General features: G+C 46.5%; 1 protein-coding gene across 2 annotated transcripts in view; it reads right to left on the bottom strand.

Moving 5' to 3' along the window:
- The window catches only part of FLVCR2 (FLVCR choline and putative heme transporter 2), a 62,458-nt gene that overhangs the window by 16,023 nt on the left and 27,993 nt on the right, over window positions 1-18,442 (bottom strand). Inside the window, exons 2-5 of one of the 2 annotated variants that reach the window (XM_082648676.1) lie at window positions 15,914-16,019; window positions 13,229-13,369; window positions 3,400-3,467; window positions 2,098-2,201 (exon numbers count right to left, since the gene is read on the bottom strand). In XM_082648676.1, coding sequence (XP_082504802.1) covers window positions 2,098-2,201; window positions 3,400-3,467; window positions 13,229-13,369; window positions 15,914-16,019 — 419 coding nt within the window. Of the gene's footprint in view, window positions 1-2,097; window positions 2,202-3,399; window positions 3,468-13,228; window positions 13,370-15,877; window positions 16,020-18,442 lie in introns of both variants that reach the window. The other variant, XM_082648675.1, reaches the window with a different exon arrangement.

Here is an 18,442-nt window from a genome sequence, read left to right on the forward strand (position 1 = left end):
AAAGGGAACTGGCACCAAAGTGACCAGATGACAGAGCTCTCTTGCCCTTTCTCTGCCTACGTAGTAGAGCAGGGAGAAGACTGTCCCATGCTGACTGCAGGATGCAGACATCGTGTGACACTAGGAACTGGTGGCAGCAGGATTCTGCAGTGTCCTCCCCAGCCCTTTCACTGTATTTTCACCATATTTTCTAGTTCACCTGAATCATCTGGCTGCCCACATCCCCGCCCAGGCAACATTCCAATCTCTCCCTTCTCCTGCTACACAGCAAGCCCAGAAAAGGAGACGCTGCTGTATCCTGGTTCGGGAGTGGCGTCCTCACTACCCAAAGCAAACAACTGACATATGGCAAAGACAAGGCAGCAGCCCAGCTTTACCAGCAGTAATTAAGCCCAGCTGGGCTCCTCGTCGTGTCCAGCCAGGCAGCCACATCCCCAGGGTTGGCCTTTGACAAAGGCAGACAGAGAGAGCCCTGGTCTCACCAGAGCCTCACAGAAGCGGATCTGTGTGGCAGAGAACAGGTCTGCCACTGTCTGTTGCCTCCAGACACTGGGAACTTTGGAGGCTTTGACAAAGCAGCCCAGAATGTTGATCTGCCCCAGAGCAGGACAACCCTGGCCTGGCAGCTGCCCTACTGGCCAGCACTAATTGAGTGCCCAGTGCATGCGGAGCACAGGAAAGACACAAGTTGGGCCTCTGTTTCCAGAGCATTTTCCCCAAGGCTGGCTACTGAATTGAGGCATCCGGGTTGATTTTTTTTTTTTTTTAACATCTTTATTGGCGTATAATCGCTTTACAATCGTGTGCTAGTTTCTGCTTTATAACAAAGTGAATCAGTTATACATATACATATGTTCCCATCTCTCTTCCCTCTTGCATCTCCCTCCCTCCCAACCTCCCTATCCCACCCCTCTAGGTGGTCACAAACCACCGAGCTGATCTCCCTGTGCTATGCGGCTGCTTCCCACTAGCTATCTATTTTACGTTTGGTAGTGTATATATGTCCATGCCACTCTCTCACTTTGTCACAGCTTACCCTTCCCCCTCCCCATATCCTCAAGTCCATTCTCTAGTAGGTCTGTGTCTTTATTCCCGTCTTACCCCTAGGTTCTTCATGACCTTTTTTTTTTTCCTTAGATTCCATATATATGTGTTAGCATACGGTATTTGTTTTTCTCTTTCTGACTTACTTCACTCTGTATGACTGACTCTAGGTCCATCCACCTTACTACAAATATCTAAATTTCGTTTCTTTTTATGGCTGAGTAATATTCCATTGTATATATGTGCCATATCTTCTTTATCCATTCATCTGTCGATGGACACTTAGGTTGCTTCCATGTCCTGGCTATTGTAAATAGAGCTGCAATGAACATTTTTGTACATGACTGTTTTTGAATTATGGTTTTCTCAGGGTGTATGCCCAGTAGTGGGATTGCTGGGTCGTATGGTAGTTCTATTTTTAGTTTTTTTTATAAACGCAGATTCCCCTACTGAATTGGCATCCATGAGGGTAGGGCCCAGGAATCTGTATTTTTAGTAAGCGTCCTGGATTAGCCTGACATCCACTAAAATCTTCGTGGCTCTTAGGAATGCACTGGGCAATCAGGACTAAAGCATGTCGTAATACTTACCAATGAAGTGGAAGCAATTGCAAGATGACACACTGTAAATTGTTGGAAGCACAGAGCACCTTGGTTAACCCCATGCGGTCCACGAGGGAGCTATGGGAACAGGGCAGAGGAACCACCTCCTCGTCCCCACTCCGTGGAGTTTCCACAAACTGTCCGACTGTTGATGCTTTTCCACATTTATTTTCTCCTTCCTCTGCTTCTTCCGCAAGCTACTTGGGGGATGGAACTCTGACAGGCCTCATGTCCCCTATCTCTAATCTTCCTATGATCCCCACAGGGCAGGCATTGCTTCCCTCATTTTATAAATGGGGAAACTGAGGCTCAGAGAAGATATATTTGAACTCCCCGCTTGACCATTCAGACCCCCAGCTGCCACACCCACATCTTTGGAGCCGTGTTGCTAATGAATATGTCATTTCAAGACAGGGGTCCCCGATTCAGTCCAAGAGGAAGAGTCACTTACTTGTAGGTTTTGGTCCTATCCAGCCAGAGGCCTGAGATCATAGCCCCAAGCATTCCTGCAATGACGATGGTCAGGCCGATTCTTCCAGCATTCAGTTCTTCGCCCTGGTGAAACCACAGCCCCAGTGACTGCTCAGTGATGGGACAAGATATCTGACAGGGCGCAGTCAGCAGAAGGCAAAGGGGCAAAGGCAAGTAACTCCGGCTTCATTAGAGCCAATTCTCAGAAAGTATCAGGACAAGATGGCCTGTAAGAAGCTGCCAGTGGAGAGAGAATCCTAGAATAATTGCTCCTCCCAACATAATATAACCCTGGATGTGTGTGCATGATACTGGATGCTGGGGTGAACCAAATTCTGTCCTTAGAAACCACTTTTAGATGGATTTTTAAAAATGTAATCCTTATAGCAAACCTTTACCATTATTCCCATTTCACAGATGGAAAAACTGAATTATGTATATCGAAACATTCCATACTTAGGTTTTTTCAGTTATCACTGTTGAAGAGATAGGAAGATAATAATTATATATTTTTGAGCGTTTATTCAAAGCCAGACACCATGCTGATGATTTTATATCATCATCTCATTTAATTCTCCTAATTCCCCACCAGAAGGTTAATCAATATTCTCCATTTTACAGATGAAGACACTGAGGCACAGTGAAAATAACCTACTAGCCCAAGGTCATGAGGCCTTTATTAAGAGCAGAGGCAGGATTTGAACTCAGACCTGTCAACCTCCAACACTGGAACGCTCAGCCACAGTGGCTCACCCCTCCCACAAGCGTGAGAGCCTTAACCTTTCAAAAGAGGGCTGGACCCGGGATCCCGACTCCTGGTTACTCAATGTTCCATTCCCAGTATCCAGCCCTCGCTGGTTCTGGAAACATTTAAAACATGCTTTCTGCTGGGCAAATAAAACGTTAAAATTAAACCTTGCCCACATTTCACAACTTAATTTATTTCATATGTGATTCTACTGTATATATGTTTACCTACTGTGTTGCCAGGCACCATGCTATGCGCTTTACATATATAAACCTTATTATTTACTTTCTAACCCTAAAATCAATCTTTCAGTAAGTAATTAGGCTTCCTTTACAGAAAAGAGAATGAGAGCTCAAAGACACTAACCAGCTTATTACACAGCTGAGGGCCACCGGAGCTGGGGCTGAGACCCAGGGCCGCCTCCCTCCAAATCTCAGGAGCACACACCGTACCACGCTGCCACCCCAGCTCCTGCCCAGACAGACTAGGAACCTCCTTCTCTCAGGGCCCAGCAAGCTGAGGGAACACCCTTACCGGGTAGTGCAAGATCACCATGCGATTCAGCAGAGTGGACAAGGCATAAAAAGCACCAGCATTCAGACCTGAAGGAGGGAGGGAGAAACACAGCATTAGGGTCATTCTCCTGTTGGGGTCATTGCTGGCTTCTCCCCACAGTGGTGAGGGAGGTCAGAAATCCTCATTCTTGTTGCCACTGGAGGTAATGTTTCAAAGAAGAAATACTCCAAAACAACCAAAACTAACCATTTGAACCTCTTCTTAGCCACACACCACTGCCCTCTCATCCCTTTATCCCTGTCCTGGAAACACAGGCTCCAGAAAGTATTACTCCCAGGTCAGAGCCATCTACATTCCTCTTAAGCGCTGACCTGACCTAAGGGGCCAGCAGAAGTACTGGACCCCTTCCACCTCCTCCTGATGACCTGTCCCCCCTCACCAGAATGCTCCAGACCTCTGACCCCTGACAACACTCCCTCTGCAGGTAGATTCTCACCTCTTTCCACATCCCTCCAACTTTTTTCTCAGATTCAACATCACACAAAATCTTATATTCAAAACCATAAAAGACCCTAAAGAGCATTTAGTTGACTCTCCTAATTTATCGATTCATCCAAGAAACAAATGGAGCACCTAGCATATACTGTAAGAATCTGTGTCCTTAGAAGATGAGGTTGTTTGTCAAAAGCCATACAGTGACTTAGTGACTAAGATGAGACTGAAACTGATCCAGAGGAGAAGGGCCTTCTGCCTTCCCTTCATAATGATGGTGGTGATGGTGGTGATGTTGGTGGTGATGGTGCTGGTGGTAGTGGTGCTGGTGGTGGTGATGGTGCTGGTGGTAGTGGTGATGGTGGTGATGATGGTGATGGTGGTGATGATGGTAGTGATGGTGGTAGTGGTGATGGTGGTGATGGTGGTAGTGATGGTGGTAGTGGTGATGGTGGTGGTGATGGTGCTGGTGGTAGTGGTGATGGTGGTGATGGTAGTGATGGTGGTAGTGGTGATGGTGGTGATGATGGTAGTGATGGTGGTAGTGGTGATGATGGTGATGGTGGTAGTGGTGATGGTGGTGATGATGGTAGTGATGGTGGTAGTGGTGGTGGTGGTGGTGATGGCAGTAGCATACACTCATGTACTAGGCACCTTACAATCTAAACACCTTACGATCCTCATAACAATCCTAGAAAGTACCTAATATTCTCATTCCCATTTTGCAGGTAAGAAAAATGCACACAGATTTTAAAAACAAATACAGAGGTCACTCTGGAAGGCCCACCAGGAGTCTTTTTAATTTTAACTAATTTTGAGGCTCACACAACTACCACTGGCACACCTGGCATTAGGTCCACTTAGCAGCATGTAAGAGAGGACACAGTTCATAGACAGGGCAGCCGCAGGAGCTCCTCTTCACTGGAGCCAGTCCACAGAACCCCAGTCCATAGAGCCATTCAGAAGCTATTCTCTTTTGCCCCCGAGGTGACAGCTCAGTGCAGAGAAAGGTGGGCATGGCACCCAACCCTGGCTTAACCCCTCCCAGGAGCCACTATTGCTGACTCATCCACAGGCATAGCTACCAGGATCTCCATAAAGGACAGGCCAGTGGAAAGGGTCACTGTGCTCAGAGAAGCACAAAGAATGGTTTCCCAACAGGGGTAAGAAGATCACCCAGTCCACCTGCAGTCATTTATATCACAATAGGTCTTTCTTATCAGAAGCAATGTTGCCTAAATGCAGTTGACTTACTCCCTTTGTCAGGTTCCCAGGGGAATGAGATACAAAGTTAAGTGAAGGTCAAATTCTCCTGCAAAATGGGGAAGGGAGTTTGGTTTGCCCTTCCCACCATCACACGGGTAGTAAGAGGCAGGGTTCGATTCAAACCCAGACTATGGACTCCAGGTCCTCCATCTTAAACCGTTGATTTCATATCCTTACAGATTTGATCCTCAGTGATTTCCCCAGCTCAGGTTACTGGCAATTTCGTGCCCCAGCCTCTCCCAGCAGGTCACCTCAGGGATGCAACAAGGTTGAGCTCAATGCCACCTGCTGAGGGGCACAGGGCCAACAGTCAGTCGGCAAACCCAGAAGTGTGACCAGATGTGACTGCAACTGCCACACTCATGGTCAGGAGGACTCTGAGACTCTCGGCAACTTCTCACCCAACAAGCATACCGGCCGCACCTTCATACCACACACCCAGCCACTTGGAAATTCCATTCCTGGGTCAAGAGAGCCCACAAGGAGTCACATTCCTGAACTGCGGGCGGGTGTGGGGAAGAAGCGTGCAGGGAGGAGGATGAACTCAGCCCCCTTCCTGCCCCTCAGCCCAACAGGGCCAGGGGCCAGGGCATACACGAGGCCAAGCTCAGCTTGTGCCCACCTGGAATGAACAAGGAGGGCAGAATCCTCAGGAAACTGCGAAATTATCCAGGAGGACTGGGCGAAAAAACACCCCACGTCAAACACCAGCACTTTCCTGACCCTGAAAAATGTGGAGAGAAACAGTCCTGATCAGGCTAACCCAGGCTATTGAGGCTGAGCAGCTCTGAGGCTTAAAGGTTTAGAGAAATCACTTCCAGATCAGCCTCCCTGGCAGCTTGTTAGAAATGCAAATCCTGACCCCACCCAGACCTCCTGCTGTAGACACTGGGAGTGGGGCTCCTCAGGCAATGTGTTTGAACAAGCCCTCCAGGTAATTCTGATAAGGCTCAAAGTTTGAGACCTACTGGCTCTGCTAGACTAGTTTGGTTTACCAATCACCATCCCCTGCTTCCAGCCAGACAGGAGACGGAATCAGGGCTAAGGTAGGGAGGATGTGGAGGGGGCAGGGGTTCATCCTGGAAGGCTACCATTCTTTCCAATTCTTTCTACAGTCCAACCTTAAAGGAATTAGAAATTCTGACTCTCTCTCTTGAATCTAGATGTCCCTCCCATATTGCCAAAGGTTGCCAGACACAGTTAAATGGCACAAGTCCACTCCACTGCCCAAACCAAAGGGTCCAGTGTCCACACTGAAGGGCAGGAATGACATGTGTGCTCTGCCCTGTGCATAAGTACCTCTTACAGGAATGCAGGTGACTGTGTTATATTCGGGTGTGATTATCCCCAACAAGGTAAGCCTGCCAGGTGAGGAAATGTGATGGCCCCTGAAAGGGCTGGTCACCCCTGATATCAGCCACCTGGGAGAAGTGCAGGTCACTGAGGGGGTGAGCTTTAGGAAGGCACAAGGGACTGACTTGTCATCACTCTGAGTTTCTCTCCTGTGTCAAGACTAAGTTTTTTCAAAGGGTGGTGGCATTTAGAAACCACTGGCATTAGAAAGCCTCAGAGTCTAAAAATGCAGATTCCTGGGCCGCACCCTGGACCAACTCAATCTGATTCCCCTGGATTGGGGCTAGGAATCCGCATTCTAACAACAACACAACAAAAGCCCTTGGCATTTCTTAAACTTGGGGATAAATGGCCTTGGGCATAGGAAGATCACAGACCAGGCCCAGGCCCTCAGAGGCTGGGGTTAACATGGAGGCAGCTGGGATGGGAAGGGGCTTCAGGAGAATCACCCATAGCACACCTACTCTAGACGTTCTCAACCCTGCTGCGAACCAGAATCTCCAGGAATGCTTGTGAAAAGCAGATTCCCAGGCCCGGACCAGACTATCTGAATTTGACTTTCCAGAAGAGAGGCAGGAATCGAGGCACACACCACCCAGCACCCCAGGGGACTCTATCATCAGGCCAGCGTGGGAAACGCTGATCCCAGATCCCATCTCTGGGTTCTGGTTACTCTGTGTTCATTTCCCTTTTGTCCTTCCTGAACTTGTAGAAAACCCTCTTTTTAAAGGGCCAGCCTGACCTCGGCAAAAGCTCCAGGGAATCCCAGAAGGACCTTACACCCACCCTGAAGCCAGCATCTTGAAGGGGCACAAAGCCCCTGCCCAGGCCCAGGTCGGGCGGTGTAAAGCCCTTGAGAGCCCCAAGGAAAGGTGTCCTCAGGACACATGTTGAGGCTCTGAATTCAGACGCCCAACACTGCACAGATTCTTCAGAAGCATAGCTGGAGGCAAGGCTGGGGGATGACAGGGAAGAGCAATCCCTTGGAGGACACTGTCCAGAAGAGGAGCCTTTCACCAGTCTGTTTACCAGGGCAGTCGTGAGCCATCAATGCAAAGACGTTAGGGAAGCCATGTGAAAGCAAGGCCTGGAGATCCGAGGGGGAGCCAAAGAAAGGTTCTTACTTCACCCCACCCCACGCCCACGGCTGACGCTCACCACAAGACCTGCCCAGCCCCAGGCTCTGGTGGACCCACGGGGAATCTGCTTCCAGCCCTGTGTCTTCCTGCGGTGACAGGGAGGGTATTTTGCTAGAGGAGGTGGTAGTTTCTCATTCCTGTGATATTTCAGCAACATCAAGCACAAACCCAGCCTCTGCACCTCCTTCTCTCTAAACTGGGCTGCTAGATTTAGTAAAAAGCAAAAACAGCACACCCAATTAAATTTGAATTTCAGCGTAAGAATGCTTCAAATAGTTGTGGGACATGTTTATACTAAAAAAGAATTTGTTGTGGATCTGAAATTCCAACTTAGCCGGATGGCCCTTAATTTTTGTCTGAAACCTACCTCTAAGAGTGTGGCCAGAAGCCCGTGGGGAAAAGGCAGCCGCACTGGAATTCCTCCAAAGCCTTTACTGTACCACCGCACCTTAGCTCGAGGCAGCTGACTCAGCAGCTTGGAGAAGCACTTGGAAAGTCACTACCAGTACAATACTGGACAACCCACTGGCTGCACGAGAGCTACTCCCTACGTGTCGAAATCTACTTCATTCAAAAAACAAAAAGACTGTAGGAAATGGTCAAGTTTCCCAACACAACAGCATTATGGCTGCACGCAGTGTTTTGATTCACAATTAGTTTAAAAGCTTTCATTTCCATCCAGGGAACTCCAGTGGGAAGCAAATGTTATTACTCTTTTCTGAGGGGTGGTTCTTAGAGAGACACACGATGAGCACAGGATGGGTGAAGGTGGTACACTCAGTAATTAGCAGAGCTGACACTAAAACTTAGACCTTATATTCCTTACGTACCAACTCTGAACTCACTGGTCCCCCAGCCAAGGCTCTTACTCCAAAACATGTCCACCCAAATCCAGAAAATACATCCATGAAACACTATCAACTGCTTGATTCCCAACTACATGCTCTTAAGTGTTTATAATTCAGAGGAAAATAGGAACATCATATGTACTATGTAATGTACATATGCACTATATGGTTATATGTGTGTATATATAAACTGTGAACCATTTCCCTCTTCAAAGCTCAACCTGAAACTGCATGGAAGGTGGGAGGCATTCTGGGAGGTCTCAAAGGACTTAGTTGAATTTATAGAGGGTTTTTTTGACTGTGTGTGCATTTTTAATCTGGAGCAAAGATAGTGGGAGAAGGAAGCAGGGATTCTCAGGTGGACTGAGTGCCTTTACATGACCTGTAACCCTCAGAGGGATGCACTACGGATGAAACCTCACCATCCCCAAGTCCCAAAGATGGCCGGTCAGTGTAGGTAGGTCCTGCTTCTAAACCCCAGAACTACAGACCCTCATCTCAGAAGAAAGGCCATTGGTCTGAGGACTGAATCTGAGGAAGGACATACACCGCTTCCACCCCTGCTAGACAGACCCAGAGGCTACTCAGTTGAGTGAGGTTGAAAACAGACCCCTGGCTCTGTCTCCAAGAGGCTCCTTTCTGCACAGGAAGGCAAAATGGTGTGGTGGTTAGGAAGACAGGCTTTGATCTCAGACAGACAGAAGTTTATATCTAAGCTCTATTGCTTGCTAGCTGTCTAATTACGGACGAGGAGCTCAATCAGAGCCTCAGTTTTTTTAGGTATAAAATGGAGCAGTTGAACACCTAATTCATGGGTTTCTTTTGAAGATTAAATGAGATAATGCATGCACTTCACATGGTGCCTGACACACAGTAAAGGCTCAATAACACGTTTTCCCAAATCTGTGATTCAGCCTAAGAATCATTTCCTTGTAGGCAAAGATCCCTGTCACCAAGTCCAACTCTCTACCACAAAAATAAGGCTTGTGGTTCTCTGACTATAATGAAGTGTGTACAAACAACCAGATTAGTTTAACTCCTCACTGGGATCACCTCAGGCCTTTGAGAAAAATGTTAATAAATTCTATCTACACACAACATAGTCAAATGCTTCCAGAGGCGCAGAAGTGGACTGTTTTTCTGAGGGCAATTTACTTCCACCTGTTTCTCTCTGGGACTCCTGTTAGGCATGTGTTGGTGTGCTTGCTGGTTGCCCACAGGTCTACGAGGATCTGCTCATTTTTCTTCTTTCTTTTTTCTTTCTGTTCCCCAGACAGGATAATTGCATTTGACCTATCTTCAAGTTAACTGATTCTTTTTTCTGCCAGCTCCAATCTAGTGTTGAGCCTTCTAGTGAGTTTTTCATTTCAGTTATTGTATTTTCAACTCTAGAATTTATATTTGGTTCTTTTTGATTTGTCTTTCTTGATACTCTCTATTTGGTGAGACATCATTCTCTACTTTTCTTTCATTCTTTACACACTGGTTTCCTTTAGTTCTTGAATATATTTCTAACAGCTGAGCTACTTCCTTTTTCTGTTACATCCAACCTCTGGGCTTCCTCAGGAACAGTTTTCTAACTGTGTATGGGCCCTGCTTTCCTGTTTCTTTGCATGTCTCATTTTTTTTGTTGTTGAAACTGGACATTTTAAATATGATGTCAACTCTAGAAATGAGATTCTCCTCCTTCCCCAGGATTTGTTACTGTGGCTGCTGCTTGTTCACTGACTTTCCTGGACTCATTTTGTAAAGTCTGTGCTCTTTGTCATGTGCAGCCACTGAGGTTTCTGCTCCACTAGCTTAGTTTTGAACTAAGGATTAGACAGATTTCCTTAAATACTTTAAGCCCACAAGTGTCCCACCTTTGCTGAGGACCTCTATGTGTGCGTTGGGACTCGCCTGTGATGCTCCAGCAGGGTGGTGACAACTCTGCCTTAGCCTTCACCTTCTGCTTACACAGAGCCTCCAGTTCAGCCAGAGGTGAGACTTCAGGGCTTTCTCAGGTCTTTCCTGGGCATGTGCACAACTCTGCATGTGCATGTGGATTTCTAGATTCCTAAGAATATGTCAGAGCTTTCCAAAGCCCCCTGGACATCTCATTCTCCAGATTTTCCTTTCAAGACCTTTGGTCAGCCTCTTGCTTACCCCAACCGGTATTGCCACCTCAGGCAGCTGTGATGTTAAACAGTGATCGCTTTCAACACATGCCCTGGAAATAGCGCTTTCCCACTGAGAAAGCTCTGAGTCAGGTCAAATATAGGCAAATCCTCTGAATGGGGCCTTTGCAGGGAACTGCCACAGAAGTCAAATAGTGACCTAGGGATGGGACTTATGGGGGAGCTCCAAACTTGTTTGGCCCCCTCCAGTGGCTGTGAGGCTGCTGGTTTTCAAGGCTACCACAGAGCCTGGAAGAGGGGATCGGAATAGGACAAGTTAAAACACAAAGCTTGCGACTTTACTGTTATTCAGATATTTGTCTTGAATAGATGCTCACTGGATTGTTTCAAGCCTTTGGTTAAGAACCCTGAAACAACTGATTTTGATAACGTCTGCCGGTGGTGTTCTTGTTTTCATGGAGGAACAGATGATGCAAGGTCCTCACTCCACCATTCCAGAAGTGCTAACCCATTTATTCCCTGTGTTATCACTTAACCAAATAGATTAAGGAAGAGTGTCCAGAACCAAAGGATTAACACCACCCTGCCAGACTGAAGATCATATAAGCAACCAGCCGTACAAGATGGAAGGAAAAGGAGTTGCTTTGCCCCTAAAGCATGGCCCGGAGCTGAGCCACAGCGACCAGGAGCAACACTGTTCCTGGTACATTTTGTTCTTATTTCTTGCTATCATGGGTCAGTGACCTGACCCTGCCATAAACAGCGTCCAGAACCGAAGGCCGCGGCCTCTGGAATAAGGCCATTGCCCCGTTATTGCCACCATCACCACTCTCGTTCACAGAAGATGTTTATTAAGCACTCATCTGCCCTAGAATTCCAAGGTAAGCCTCAAACGCCCTGTTGTCAGGTGCCATAAGGTTTATGGTGGTCAAAGGTTGATGCACTCGAGATGTTTAACTCTAGGGAAAAGTGAAAGTTCTTAGAGGCATGGAATGCTGAGTCTGGAAGGGAACCCAAAGATCATCAGGTTTCACTATCCAGCTATAGCCTGATATTCCCCACAATATCCCCACTAAGTGGTTGGCTCCACCTACACTTGAATACCTCTCAGTGATGAGCAACCCATAGTATCTTTAGCTGGCCATCCTAAGTATTGGAAACTTTCTTTGTTTTGTGAATGAGTGCAGAGACATACTCAGAACTGAGAAGCTGTTCTGAGAGAGGGAGGAATGGAGACCAGAGGTCTTGGAGACTAACGTGGGTACCTGGGGCTATTCCAGATGAGAGGTCACCTAATCTGTGCCTATGCCTGAAAACCAGGTGTGCCTCTCTACTGTGGATGATACCACCTCTTATCTAATGCCTCCGCAGATAAACACTTTAATTCAGGTGAAGGGCATTGATAAGCCTAAAGTGAAGCCCTGGTACAAGTCAAGGAAGGAGCATAGGCAATCACGGATCGGGAGTGTAGGCTTTGGAGTCTGACAAATCTGTACTTGAATCCTGGCTCTGCCCTTTGAAAACTGTGTGTTCTTGAGCTATTACCTAATCTCTCTGAGTTTGTTTCCTCATCTGTTAAATGGGGAAAATTATACTATTTACCTCTCACCGGTGTGGTGAGAGTTAAATAAAATAATATATAAAACGTCTTGGCACGTAGTAAATGCTAGTATTGTTGTAAGATACAGTTTGCGAGCCTAGAGAAAACCTGAGGTTATAGCCAACTGGGGTTTCACTGAGAATAAGTCACGTCAACCAATCTCACTTCTTTTCTTCTTCCGGTTACTGAGCGTGATATACACGCTTGATTTTAATCAAACAAACTGGAGGGTTAAATGGTCAGGGGTAAGCTGGATAGCAGCAGAGCTGGGTGGATCTGTAAAGACACCTTTAATGGGATGCCCTGAGGTTCTGTCCTTGCCCCTGTCTAGGACAACATTCTCATTAAACGTTAGAATGAAGATGCAGCAAACACCTTGCTGGAAAGGCAAGCCAATACACCAGCATAAATGTTGAAATTTATCTTACCAAAGCCAAGAAAGCGAAATGAAAGAGGGATGTTGTCTTGCATTCAGGTAAAGAAGGAGCAATGTTCCAAGATGAAGGATTGGCTGGGGAGTGATCATGTCACAAGACTCATATAAATATCCACCCACCCGCTCACTCAATCACTCATTTAATAACTCTTGGAGTATCTACTCCAGGTTGGCCACTGCTGAGGAGTTATAAAGATAAAAAGACATAAATTCCTACTCCCAGGGAGTTCCCAGTTTAGTGGGAAAACAGACCTGGAAATGATCTTTTTTTTTTTTTAATGCTAAGTGTTAAGATGTACCAGGAACAGCACAATAAAAGAGGAAAGGTCGCCTAATACTGCTTTACAGCAGTCATACTGAGATGAGACTCGGAGGATCGGCAGGCGTTTTGCCAGACAACTTGATATGGGAAGGAATGGTTGTCTAGGTAACCCAACATCGAAGGCCCTGAGACAGAGCTGTCTCTTCTGGTTGACCCTAAACGACGACTTCACATATACATTTGGGATTTGGAAACAGTAAGATGCACAGACACATCAGGCCTCTTGTCTCACACTCCCAGTTCCATTACACTCCTGGACACATCTGTATCTTACCATAGGTGATGATAAGCAGCACAAAGTTGAGGTTTTTGAAGAGTCGGACGATGGAACTTAAGTATGAAGCATCAGGGGACGCCAAGGCATAGCTTAGGGATTGGGCCCTGCTGGGGGGATGTTTAGGCTTCTCCTTGAATACTGAAAGGAAAGAAACAGAGAGATCACTGCAAATCCCTATGGTCCCACCCTGCAGAGCTGATACATAGACGACAGCTGACTCCCTCATCTGAGAAGGAACGAAGACTCCAAAAGGAAATATTAATTCTTCAATTAAATCCTTTATAGTCTCCTCTCTTGAAGCTGCACCTCACTGTCTGTGGCTCCGTGACTGTGCCTTCGATTATTTTTTCTTAATGGCCTTTGGACGGCTGCAATCACTGGGCTTCCCAGGCAGTATTCAAGGATCAAGGAGCCGAGTAACAACCGGGGAATAACATACGGCAGAGCACTGAAGAAATTCAGTAGTAACACGGAGATAGGAGGGAAGTGAGAGCTGAGGCTCTGGGATTAGTGAGTCCAGTTAAGGACTCAGCACCAGAGCTCCCCCCAGGGGGGAAGGGACTGTGATGCCCATGCTGAGCACAGAGCCTGGCACATGCTGCCAATAAACATTCCCCGAATAAGGGAAAGGATCTTCTTCTATTGGAAAGACCCGGAGTCCATCCCTAGCTTCTCGAAGTCTGAATCAGACATCTGCCCCACGAGAAACCAGAGGATTAACACATGCTCCTGTAGGTGTGACCACTCTGATAGGAAGGACTGGGGAGGGACAGTGGGAAAACCATTTGCTTTATGTTCTATTTTCAGTACAACTGGCACAACCCATTTGACTGCATTGATGGCGGTTCAGTTCTCTGGAGGCCAAATCAGTTTAACCAGCTGTTTGGCTAAATTGGTCCCCCAATTGGGTCCAAGTAAAGAAGCACCTTGGTGTGTCCCCAGCCCCCATGAGAACACCTCTGAAAGGTCAGGAAACTGCCTCCAGCTGGAGGAAGCTCTGGAAATGAGGTTTAGTCTCTTGAAGATCAAAGGTCTCCCCCCTCCATCCAGATAACCCTCCAGCCCTGACTTCACAGCCCTGCTCCTTCCTTCTCCGGAAACAGTCCTGGGTAACTTCCCACCACTGGGTACTTCTCAACCATTGTCTTGCCTGTTCACCTCCCCTTCTATCAGGGGAAAGAAATCAAGGCAAGAGGTTTTTTTTAATCTCGGCAACAGCAGCTGTTTGCTCAAGGATTTGGCAACCACAAACCACAGTTTGGATAAGATTTTTCAGTTCTTTATTCAATGAGCAACCGTCTGTGCTTACTAGTAAAACGGAAAGTGTAGAAATGGCCTACCTCCAGGATCTCTGCAAAGAACCAGGCCCTCATCTGCTACAAACACAAGAATTTGGAGCTGAGCACATTACAATTTGAAACTTCAAGTCTGGCCGAGATGGTTCTTTCCTGTTCTCAACCACAGCTTCAAGGCTTCTCACCTTCCCAGGAACACCAAGTTCTCCGTCCAAGAGATCCTGTGAGCTTTGAAAAGCCATCAGGCAGCCCTTCCTCAGCTTGGACCCCGGGGAGGAAATGACACAGTGAGAATAGCTGGATGACATACATGATTATAAAACTGTTTGACTCTGGAGTTGAGGCCAGCAGGAAGGAATGACACCTTTAACGTGTGAGGTGGAACTTTCAGATATTAGGAAGACAGCTGGTTAACTTTTAAAGACAAATGACTCACTGAAAATGAAAACCTCTACTGAATTTATCACAGCCCATGTGATAGCACTCAGAAGAGAAAAAAGGATATAAGTGAACCAAATACCTCAATGATTAAATATACATACATATACATACATAGAATATTAATAATGTTAATAATCATTAATTCTCTGGGGCTGGTGGCTGGGATTAACAGGTACAAGGCTAAGTTAATGGTCATTCTTTTCTTTATGCTTTTTTGTATTTTCTAGATTTTTTCCATAATAAGCGTACCTTATACACATTTTAAAAAAGCATTTTAAAATGTGGGCCCCAGGCATTCCCAGGTGAATGTATGAGAGCATTAGTGTTTGTGGGTCAGTCCTATTTTGTTTTCTTGTGTTCCAGAAATTTAGGGTATGGAGTTAGACAACCTTAGCCTGGAATCCAGCCTCTGCCACTCACTGTCTGATCTTGAATAATTCCCTTATCTCCTCGTAAGTCACTGTTTCCTCTTGGTTAAGTGAGACTGATGCTGGTACCTCCCCTATAGGGCTGGTACCTCCCCTATAGGGCCATTGAGGAGTCAGTGAGATCAGGCACACTCAGCACAGGGCCTGTGACATCGTAAGTGCTCACCAGGGCTTCATCAAGGGGATCAGCAGGCTGCCCATTCATTCTAATGAGGTCATACTGGGGAACTGGTTAATCACAACTAACCTTTACTGAACAGCTAACAAAGTACACAGGACCAGCTAGCACTGAATCAGCAGCAACTACTCAGGCTAAAACATTTGAAGACCATTGGAAGCCTGGCTTCCAGTTTCTATAGATATGTTTTAGGGATTACATGGGACCTAGAATGCTGCTCTAGGGCCACAGTCACAAGGTCCTCACCCAGGTCAGCAGGACCTCCCTGCCTCCCCGACCCCCATGAGCCTATTAATGACCTTACCGATGATGACAAGGATGAAAAGCAGAGTGGCCACACCTGCTATTATGTAGAACATGATGCTGATGTGGTAGGCAAGCTTGTCCTGGTCTTTGATGTTGGGTACCAAGACAGGAGGGACCAAGAACCCAATGGCAATTCCAAGCTATAGAAGACAGAGACAATCAATCGTTGTATCAATGGCCCAGAGGCGACAGCACACATTTAAGAGCCTCCTAATTAGAAACATAATCCCCAACTTCCAGCCCTTCTTAAACCTCAAACAGGGATTGCTTCCCCCCTCAAGACATCAGAGATCTTTCTTTTGACCGACAGCTCAACTCACACACCCTTGACCACCCTCACTACCACAGTCTGTGAAAACGATTATAGCTGGGGTTCTCAACGCTGACAGGCTTTTCTCTAGCTGCAAACTAATGAAGAATGGTCCCTATACTCCCATCTCTATGGTAGAGTAAAACAATGCTGGTTTTGCTTTTTGTGCCATTTAAATTCTTGATTTCACTGTATCTGTTCACCTGGAGCTGAGAGACCGGCTGAGGGAAAAATTCTACACCCTACAACCCCAAGAACTTGCATTCAGTGAGAGACAGAAGCCTAACGTCGCTACCACATTTACGAACACAGAAGCTTAAGTTCATTGTGTAAGTTAACTTTGTAATTTATAAAGCATCTGTGGTGTGAAGTCACACAACTGCATAAATTTATACACACAGGACATGGGCACATGCAAAGTGGCTATAAATACATATACAAACACAACCCAACAAACTGAAACATCTTATATCTGCGTTGCAGTTCAAACTCCAGTGACCTGAGATAACATGCCTTGGGTGTTTCTGAGGGCAGAAATGCCTTGATTCAGGAGTGACTAGCTGTGATAGAACTCCCCAAACCCTTCTGCCACACAAAATACCAAGGTGGAAATTTGAAAATAGTGTGAGAACACACGAAATACCCAGGTCCAAATTGTAAGAGTGAGAGAAACTGAGTAAGTCTTTTGTGTTAAGGTCCCATGTTTCCTTTATTGAACCTGAAAGCAACCGCAGGTAGAGAAGCAATTTGCTTTCAGGCCAACACCATTCACCAGCTGCCAATGTGCTGATCATCGTTATTGGTTTTCCAGCCTGTCAATTATAGCCACTCAGAGTGGTCACCAGCGATTCTCAGCTCTGAAATACTCTCAAAAGTCATCATCAATAGGCTCGGTGCAGGGTTGTTCCAATGTACACTGTATACAATCAACAAATCAAACTGATCTTTAAAGCATCTACTATTTGAGGAGATTGGTTCAAGATGGCCGAGTAGAAGGACGTGTGCTCACTCCCTCTTGCGAGAGCACAGAAGTCACAACTAACTGCTGAACAATCATCAACAGGAAGACAATGGAACTCACGAGAAAAGATACCCCACATCCAAAGACAAAGGAGAAGTTACAGTGAAACGGTAGGAGGGGCACAATCACAATAAAATTAAATCCCATAACCGCTGGGTGGGCAACTCAAAAACTGGAGAACACTCATACCACAGAAGTCCACCCACTGGAGTGAAGGTTCTGAGCCCCACGTCAGGCTTCCCAACATGGTGGTCTGGCAATGGGAGGAGGATTTCCGGAATCAGACTTTAAAGGCTAGTGGGATTTGATTGCAGGACTTCGACAGGACTGGCGGAAACAGAGACTCCACTCCTGGAGGGTATACACTAAGTCGTGTGCGCATAAGGACCCAGGGGAAAGGAGCAGTGACCCCACAGGAGACTGAAACAGACCTATCTGCTAGTGTTGGAGGGCCTCCTGCAGAGGCGGGGGGCAGCTGTGGCTCACCACAGGGACAAGGACACTGGCAACAGAAATTCTGGGAAGTACCCCTTGGCATGAGCCATCCCGGAGTCCCTCATTCACCCCACCAAAGAGCCTGGAGGCTCCAGGGCTGGGTCGCCTCAGGCCAAACAACCAACAGGGAGGGAACTCAGCCCCACTCATCAGCAGACAAGCAGATTAAACTATTACTGAGCCCTGCCCACCAGAGCAACACCCAGCTCTAAGCACCACCAGTCCCTCCCATCAGGAAGCATGTACAAGCCTCTTAGATAGCCTAATCCACCAGAGGGCAGACAGCAGAAGCAAGAAAAACTACAATCCTGCAGCCTGTAGAACAAAAACCACATTCACAGAAAGATACACAAAATAAAAAGGCAGAGAGGACTATGTACCAGATGAAGGAACAAGATAAAACCCCAGAAAAACAACTAAATGAAGTGGAGACAGGCAACCTTCCAGAAAAAAGAATTCAAAATAATGATAGTGAAGATGATCCAGGACCTCAGAAAAAGAATGGAGGCAAAGATCAAGAAGATGCAAGAAATGTTTCACAAACACCTAGAGGAATTAAAAAACAAACAAACAGAGATGATAATACTATAACTGAAATGAAGAATACACTAGAAGGAATCCATAGCAGAATAATTGAGGCAGAAGAACAGATAAGTGACCTGGAAGACAGAATGGTGGAATTCACTGCCACAGAACAGAATTTTAAAAAAAGAGTGAAAAGAAATGAAGACAGCCTA

This window comes from Grampus griseus (assembly GCF_964374135.1).
Source record: "Grampus griseus genome assembly, chromosome: 2".
NCBI classification, from domain to species: domain Eukaryota; kingdom Metazoa; phylum Chordata; class Mammalia; order Artiodactyla; family Delphinidae; genus Grampus; species Grampus griseus.